Source organism: Dunckerocampus dactyliophorus, chromosome 3 (genome assembly GCF_027744805.1).
Source record: "Dunckerocampus dactyliophorus isolate RoL2022-P2 chromosome 3, RoL_Ddac_1.1, whole genome shotgun sequence".
Classification (NCBI taxonomy): Eukaryota; Metazoa; Chordata; class Actinopteri; order Syngnathiformes; family Syngnathidae; genus Dunckerocampus; species Dunckerocampus dactyliophorus.
The window spans coordinates 1,123,420-1,132,060 of record NC_072821.1 but is presented as its reverse complement, the minus strand read 5'-3'; the positions used below and the strand labels follow the sequence as shown (position 1 = coordinate 1,132,060).

General features: G+C 45.2%; 1 protein-coding gene across 3 annotated transcripts; it reads left to right on the top strand.

The window, feature by feature from the left end:
• The first annotated feature begins 1,664 nt into the window (after positions 1-1,664).
• On the top strand, positions 1,665-8,214 carry gpn1 (GPN-loop GTPase 1). 3 transcript variants are annotated; one of them, XR_008569872.1, is made up of 14 exons: positions 1,665-1,860; positions 2,628-2,721; positions 2,808-2,914; positions 3,000-3,037; positions 3,103-3,181; positions 3,254-3,348; positions 3,427-3,472; positions 5,222-5,368; positions 5,435-5,517; positions 6,231-6,270; positions 6,353-6,440; positions 6,988-7,098; positions 7,169-7,330; positions 7,522-8,214. XR_008569872.1 is itself a non-coding variant. In XM_054771757.1 (13 exons), exons 1-13 carry the CDS (start codon positions 1,693-1,695, stop codon positions 7,270-7,272), a joined length of 1,200 nt encoding a protein of 399 aa, XP_054627732.1. In that variant the 5' UTR covers positions 1,665-1,692; the 3' UTR covers positions 7,273-7,385. The 3 variants fall into 3 exon arrangements, 1 of the variants encoding a protein (XP_054627732.1); XM_054771757.1 differs by lacking the exon at positions 7,522-8,214 and having other exon boundaries at positions 7,169-7,385; XR_008569873.1 differs by lacking the exons at positions 6,231-6,270; positions 7,522-8,214 and having other exon boundaries at positions 7,169-7,385.
• The last annotated feature ends 427 nt before the right edge of the window (positions 8,215-8,641 follow it).

The window sequence follows — 8,641 nt, the reverse complement described above, 5'->3', positions numbered from 1 at the left end:
TGTTGGTTGTTCACAGTCAGCTGTGTCTAAGATCTGGACCAAGTACAAACAACATGGGAAGGCTGTTAAAGGCAAGCATACTGGTAGATCAAGGAAGACATCAAAGCGTCAAGACAGAAAACTTAAAGCAATATGTCTTGAAAACAGAAAATGCACAGCAAAACAAATGAGGAACAAATGGGAGGAAACTGGAGTCAACGTCTGTGACCGAACTGTAAGAAACCGCCGAAAGGAAATGGGATTTACATCCAGGAACGCTAAACGAAAGCCATCATTAACACCTACACAGAAAAAAACAAGGTTACAATGGGCTAAGGAAAAGCAATCGTGGACTGTGGATGACTGGATGAAAGTCATATTCAGTGATGAATCGCGAATCTGCATTGGGCAAGGTGATGATGCTGGAACTTTTGTTTGGTGCCGTTCCAATGAGATTTATGAAGACGACTGCCTGAAGAAAACACGCACATTTCCACAGTCATTGATGATATGGGGCTGCATGTCAGGTAAAGGCACTGGGGAGATGGCTGTCATTACATCTTCAATAAATGCACAAGTTTACGTTGACATTTTGGACACATTTCTTATCCCATCAATTGAAAGGGCATTTGGGGATGATGAAATCATTTTTCAGGATGATAATGCATCTTGCCATAGAGCAAAAACTGTGAAAACATTCCTTGAAGAAAGACACACAAGGTCAATGTCATGGCCTGCAAATAGTCCGGATCTCAATCCAATTGAAAATCTGTGGTGGAAGTTGAAGAAAATGGTCCAACCTGCAAAGCTGATCTGCAAAAGCAATCAGAGAAAGTTGGAGCCAGATTGATGAAGAGTACTGTTTGTCACTCATTAAGTCCATGCCTCTGAGACTGCGAGCTGTTGTAAAAGCCAGAGGTGGTGCAACAAAGTACTAGTGGTGTGTTTGAAGTATTCTTTTGTTGTTGTTTTTTTTCATGATTCCATAATTTTTTCCTCAGAATTGAGTGATTCCATAATTTTTTCCCTCTGATTGGTCTAAAAAAGTAACTGTTACTGACTACCACATCTTTTTTTCTTGATTTCTTTTAGTGTTTCTTAAAGCTGGCTCTGTCCTGGACGGTCCTCTGGACTCCGTGGAGGAAGTGGGGGAGAGAAGGATGTTGGCTAAGCTGACATCCATCATGGACAACACCTCTCACCCGCTACATGACACTGTGGGTTCCCTTAGCAGCTCCTTCAGCAGCAGACTGTTACACCCACGGTGTAAGAAGGAGAGGTTCCGCAGGTCCTTCATACCGACCGCTGTCAGGCTCTACAACACCTGCACCACCTGAACCATGTTGTAGTCACTATGCATTCTTTACACTGTACTCTTTACTTGTCTTGCTGCTGTAACAAGTAACAAGTAAATTTCCCCGCTGTGGGATAAATAAAGTACATACAATACAATACAAAAGCCAGAAAGTTGCCATTTGAAATGACTTTAGTTTTGTGTCATGTCTGTGATCTGCTTTTTTTCTACAAAATTAAACAACTGAATGAACATCCTCCGAGACTGGTGATTCCATCATTTTTGCCAGGGGTTGTACGTACGGAGAGTGCGAATTCAAACACAGCCTAGCTGTACCCCGAGTTCCTCGTCGGAAGGTGGCGCTAACGTACACAAAGGTGAGCCGAAGAAGGTTATAGTAGTAGAAGAAGAAGAGGAGGATGAGGAAGAAGATGGCGGAGGCGCAGTCGAGTGTTGTTCCGTGTGGTGACATGATGGCAGACCTTCAGGAGAACGTGAGCGCGGGAGAGAAGGCTGCTTGTGGGAAGAAACCAGTGTGTTTGATCGTGCTCGGCATGGCTGGATCCGGAAAGACAACCTTCGTTCAGGTCAGCTCTTCGACATGTTCTCGTTGTTTACCTTAAAGAGCAACACCCCAACGTCCATCAAAACATAACATAAACAGCACGCATCTGTATTTTCACAACCTTTTGTCGAATGTTTGCCAGTTGGGGACGTCGGCGTAAACGTAATGACGTCACCAGCCTTCGTGGTTTGAGGCGTCATGTTCAAAGTAGACAAGACGCTGTGCAGAAGGTCCACAGCGCCTTTAAGGCCTTTTCTGGTGTCCTCAGTTTCATGAAGTTCTGATTGACTGGACTGGACGGAGAGAAAGAGAGTGTGTGTGTGTGTGGGTGGGTTTGTGTAGTTTTTATTGGAGTGTTTTTCTTTCTACACCAGCAACTTCTGAGTCAAGCTAATGTGGCTCACACAGGTACACTATACTTGAGTGCCACCTAGTGGTTCAAATGTGAATAACACCGCTCATGACAAAATTAATGAAAAAATGGTCTAAAAAGAGTCACTAATATCAATTATCCACCACCCAACAAAACGTGTTCTCATGACAGGCCTTTTTATCACAATGATAATTTTGTAAATGCTCAAAATGTCTGAAACAGCATGACGCAAATTCCAATCTGCACTTTTGGCCCGCAGTGTACCTACTGTATGGACCATAGAGATATGGACCATAGAGATATGGACCATAGAGATAAGGACATGCTGTATGGACATTAGTGGAACTATGAATCCATGGTCCGCTGTGTGTGTGCCGTATTTGTGTGTCTTAAGTCCACCATGTTGATCCCAACAGAGGTTGACGGCTCATCTTTACTCTCTCAAAAGTCCTCCGTACCTCATCAACCTGGACCCCGCCGTCCACGAGATCCCCTTCCCTCCAAACATCGGTAAGGTGCGCCACGACGTGATGTCCGCCATCAGCGTGTGAAAAGATACTTTTAGGCCGCTCTGACCTGGATATTTTTGTTTTTAGACATCCGAGACACGGTGAACTACAAAGAGGTGATGAAGCAGTACGGCCTGGGACCCAACGGCGGCATCGTGACCTCTCTCAACCTGTTTGCTACTCGCTTTGATCAGGTGTGCGATTGTGAAGGACTGAGAGTACGTTGTTGCTGTCTGGAAACGTTCTCCACGTAGAAGTAAGACAGTCGTTGTCTTTCAGGTGATGCAGTTCATAGAGAAGAAGCAACATGATCACCGGTCAGTAAACGTTTGTACTTTGAAACGTAACCGTAAGTATTCCTCACCTTCTGTCACCTGTGCAGGTACGTGCTGATTGACACGCCGGGTCAGATTGAAGTGTTCACGTGGTCCGCTTCTGGAACCATCATCACAGAAGCTCTGGTGCGTCGCAAGCCTGACTGACTTTTAGTGCGCTGCTTTATGTAATAACGCGCGGCATGGCGTGTGTCTCAGGCGTCGTCCTTCCCCTGCGTGGTGGTCTACGTCATGGACACGTCACGCAGCGTCAATCCTGTCACCTTCATGTCCAACATGCTGTACGCTTGCAGGTGCGAAGACGCGCATGCCGCCTTTTGTAGCCACAAAGAACGTGCTGGTGTTACCTTGCTTGTGTTGTTTTCTTTCAGTATTCTCTACAAGACCAAGCTACCTTTCATCGTAGCCATGAACAAAGTGAGTATGTGGGCGGGCCATGCAGACACACTTGATTGGTTAGACCAGGGGTGTCCAAACTTTTTCCAGCAAGGGCCATGTACGGAAAAATGAAAGGACACAAGGACCATTTTGATATTAGCAACACGTATTTGAGACATGCTAAGAAGCTACGGTACATGCAGCTTAAGGAAACCCGCATTTCACCTTTGCAACGCACCTGAAACGCTACGAAAAATGACGTTTTCCACAATAATACGAGTTTATTCTTGCAGAATTGCAAATGTTGTTCATCTGATTATGGCTTCTTTCACTTTTTCTTAATATTTGGACTGTATTGTCAAGAAATTACAGCTGGTTTTTTTTTATTTTTGCTGTTTTTGAAAATGTTCCAATGATTTAATTTCAGCTTTGGTCTTGTCAATTTTCTTCCCGTAATTATAACTTTTTAAAACGGTGTATTTTTTCTTCGTTTCCACATTACCAAAGTGATATTTTTCCTCATTTTACAAGTTTATTCTCATAAAATTGCAACTTTTTTCTCGTTAGAATGTTTTTTCTTAATATTTCGACTTTACATTTCTGCTGTTGATTTTTTTCTGTATCATTTTCAAAATATTTCAACTTTCTTACTAATATTTTGACTTTATTCCCATGTTATACATTTTCCTCTAACCTACGTTTCCAAAAATGACAAATGTAGTCATTGATTTTGGCTTCAAAAAAGCATCAAACTTTTTTCTTGAACATTTCAGCTTCATGCTTCTAAAAAGACATTTTTCCTCGTCTGACTTCATTCTTGTGAAACGGTGGCTTTGTTCCTTGCTGGATTACGACTCTTCTCTTCATATTTTGACTTTTGATTGATTTTCCCATTTTTGCTGCTGCTGCTGCTGCTGTTGTTTTTTTTTTTTTAGTTTCCTTGTTAAATTACATTTTTAGACTGTGCTGCGGGCCGCACTTTGGACACCCCTGGGTCAGACGATTTACATACGTGTTTGAGTGCTGCTGAGGGACAAATTCAATGCTCGCCATCGCAACTTGGTGAAATCCTGGAGTGTCTGTTAATAGTGCACGTGTGCGTGTTCGTGCACTTTGTGCTTGAAATTTCTTTTTATTGAAGAATTTTCAAGCATAAAAATGGCTAAATGAACCAAAATAAAAAATATAAGGTATTCAGAAGACTCATTCAACGACACTGTGAAATATGTAGCATGCTACACTGGACACTAGGTGTCAGTAATGTTACTGCCATGTTGGGTGAGACACACAAGCACCAGACGTGATGGTCAGAACAACAGGCACTTATTGCAGGTTCCAGTGGTCTCATACCAGCCACAATGATCCCTAACATGAGCTGCGGTTGGCGGCCGTAACCTCAACTCTCAACGCCCGACATCACTTCCTGCCCGCACCACCCGAACACATTTACAGCAACACACACGAGTAAAGGTCTTATTTTCTCTTACGCCGTCTACTATCTTGGGTAATGCTGGTGTAACGGTGGCTATGGGGTGTTATTTCATGTCTAAAGGGCTCTAAATATGTTAAAAACGTATTTAAGAGGGATTTCTTTGCTCTTAACGACAAAAATATTACATTTTTAAATAAGGAATCCTACTTTGCAGAAATCCACTTCCCACAATATTAGGTATGATAGTTTAGTGTGTGTGTGTGTGTGTGTGTGTGTGTGTGTGTGTGTGTGTGTGCGTGCGTGCGTGCGTGCGTGCGTGCGTGCGTGCGTGCGTGCGTGCATGCGTGCGTGCGCAGACTGACATCATCGAGCACAGCTTTGCCGTGGAGTGGATGCAGGACTTTGAGGTTTTCCAGGACGCTCTAAACCAGGAAACCTCATATGTGAGCAACCTGACACGCTCCATGAGTCTGGTTCTGGATGAGTTCTACTCCAACCTGAGGGTAAGGTGGATAACAACCCAGATCCTTGATGAAGGCCAACGCCTCATGGCCGCCCTGCTTCCACAGGTAGTGGGCGTGTCCTCGGTGACGGGAAACGGATTGGACGAGCTCCTTGTTAAGGTGCAGGATGCTGCTGAGGAGTACGACAGGTGAGGACAGCTTGTTGGGACATACCGTGACTCTTCGTCTTCTGTCCACCGCTGTGGGGACACGTTGTTGTTTGGCATTCCAGCGATAGTATCTCTTACCTCTTCCATGCTTACAACTTTTATTCCTTTAGTTTTGCTTTTGTTTGTACAGCAGGTGGCGGTCGTGTTCAACGTAGTCGTTAAGGGTCAGGGTCATGTCAGGGTAGGACATGTAAACCAATTCCTCTGTTCCAGACAGCCCACAATATTAACAAAACATGCAGAATCATTCTAAATGACTGCTGGATGGAACTTTTGCAACTTTCTTTGGCCCCATGGCTGGTTATTTGGCAGCCTCAAGAAAAGAAGACAGTTAGTCAGCAACGCATCAGGTGCTTTGTTTGTGTTGTGGAAAAAGTTGTTTGTTAAGAAAAGAGAAGGCCTGAAGTAAAGACGGGGAGTTTTCCAGACAGCAGCAGACGGCCGTGCACGCTCCGTGTTTCTCACCTCTTTTGCAAAACTCATCACCTGCGCAAACTCCCCGTCTTCATCTCAGGCCTTCTCTTTCCTTAAGAAATGGGAACTGGATTTTGTGTGCGGCAAACAGACTAGTTTGTTGGGTGCAAGGATGAGACTGGTTGTCCGGTGGAAAACCAAACGGGAATAACGTCAGCCAGCGGTTGTTCCCCGCTTCCCTTCGTGTTGGCGTTCTGAAACCTCTTTTGGTTCCGCAGGGATTATCGACCAGAATATGAAAGACTTCGCAAACAACTGGTGAGTGTTGGTGGGTGGTAGCCCCCCCCCAACGCCAACCTCTTGACCACTGCTGATTGGGACCTGTGCCCTGTCCCATCAGATGGACGCTCAAAGTCAAAAGCAGCAAAAGCAGCTGGAGAGACTGCGGAAGGATCTCGGTGCCATGGACATGTCGACGTCCGTTTCAGGTCAGTTACGCGTCATTCGTAAACGTACTAGGTCCCCGTAGTAGAGAAGGGTGGGGTGAGCATGTGACCAGACGGGTTGCTTCTAGAAGCAAGCTAGGCAAGGTAGCAAGGTAGCTTCTGTCCTGTCCTGGACGGTCCTCTGGACTCCGTGGAGGAAGTGGGGGAGAGAAGGATGTTGGCTAAGCTGACATCCATCATGGACAACACCTCTCACCCGCTACATGACACTGTGGGTTCCCTTAGCAGCTCCTTCAGCAGCAGACTGTTACACCCACGGTGTAAGAAGGAGAGGTTCCACAGGTCCTTCATACCGACCGCTGTCAGGCTCTACAACACCTGCACCACCTGAACCATGTTGTAGTCACTATGTATTCTTTACTTGCGTATCTTGCTTGCTGCTGTAACAGGTGAATTTCCCCGCTGTGGGATAAATAAAGTACAAATACAAATAAAATAGAAGGTTTTACGTGTTCTTTCATTCTGAACTGTTATCTGTGAAAATACCTGCTTTCATGCATTTCCTGTCCCGCCCGCCGTTCAACCACAGAAAACGCCGACGTGGCCGGACCCAGCGACCTCATCATGACCCGCGGCATCCGTGAGTCTGACGACGACGGCGGCGGCATGGACAGCGACACGGACGACATTGACCACAGCAGTGAGCCTCAGTGACGTCTCCTGAACGTCAAGGAAAGCTCGGAATGACTCGTGTGTGTTTTGGTCTTCAGAAGTGGAGGAGAGCAAAGAAAAGAACGCCTTTGGGAACTTCCTGCAGGAGAGGAGGGAGGTGGTTCAGGTCCGAAATCGAAAGTGCGGATTGCCGGAGAGTTGAAGGAGTTGCACCGGCGGGACTCAAACTCTTATTTCGTCATCTCTGGATGGACCAGCAGGTGACTTTTGGAAGGTCAAGTGCAGCCTGCAAATAAAGCAAATATTTGTTTTCTATGTGTTTGTTGTTTTTGCTCACGTGGGGGAGCTTGACCACTTTTAGCACAAAAGGTTCCCTTTATGCTAACAATCATGCCAACATCTTGCTTTGGTTTGATTTTTAAACTTACTTTGTTTTCTTCCATTTATGAAGAAAACAAAGCTTGGTTGGCTGCCTCAGTTTGTTTCCAGTTGGCAATCCCACAAACTCCTTCGTCTCCTCGGTGGTCCTCAGCTCCAAACACCCGGGAGAGCATCTGGAAGATCAACTGGGCTGGACTGCCAACATGGGCGCTCTGTGCAGGAAAGGGCGGAGCCGTCTTTACTTCCTCAGGAGGCGCTCCAGTCATGAGAAGGAAAAAAGACGCTCGCACCAAATTAGATTTACAAAATGTATTGAAGAGTAAGTCAGACAGGATATCTCGCAGTCTTTTTAAAAAGCCCTGGACCCCGTTCCAGTCACCTGGACCCCTCTGGCCGAATGAAAGAGTTCCCCTCGATTGTCCCATCTGTCATTTTTATGCTTGTTTTGCTCAGACCATTGGCGCCAGCTTCTCCAGAGATGACTTCCTCCTGGATTCCTTGATGAAGCTTGTGACGCTAGCAGATGATAGCCGGCTCCTTCGCCACCGCGATAACACTTCCTGTAGTTGTTGACATAAACACAACATTCTTTTCCTTCGCCTGCTTCAAGGCTCAGGCCGGGGTTTGTGTGTTCTGACTACGTTCTGGACCATGCAGTATCTGGCTGGTGAAAGCTGTGGCAAACAGTATTTCTGTTTCACCTTTGACCCACGTAAACATGTTGATCTCGGCTAATTATTGAATAAAGCATTGTTTCTATAAACTACTTGTACTCATTCACTAAGTTATTACATTCATTGATTACAGTTACATCTAAACTGTACTTTAAGACACAAGAATTCAATCAGTAAGCATCAAAGCAAGCAGTTATTGTAAATCTAATGCTAAGCATTATTTACGCTCAGTAAATTCATTTTTTCCTACAACTCCCCCTTTGTGGGCCACCTATTCTTTGTGGGCCACATTTTAGGCCACACAAAAATACAAAGACATCTTAAAACAAATATTGTCCTCAAGTGTTTGGTGCCCCCAGCACGTTGTCCAACGTGGATTTGTGGATCTGAAGCTCTGAAACATCTAAAGTGATAACTGACCGACTCCTTGGGTTAGTGAACTATTGAGGAACTACTGTAAGTGCACTTTGATGTTACCTTTTCTATGCTGCCACTCCCTTAGACTAGAAGAGAAGC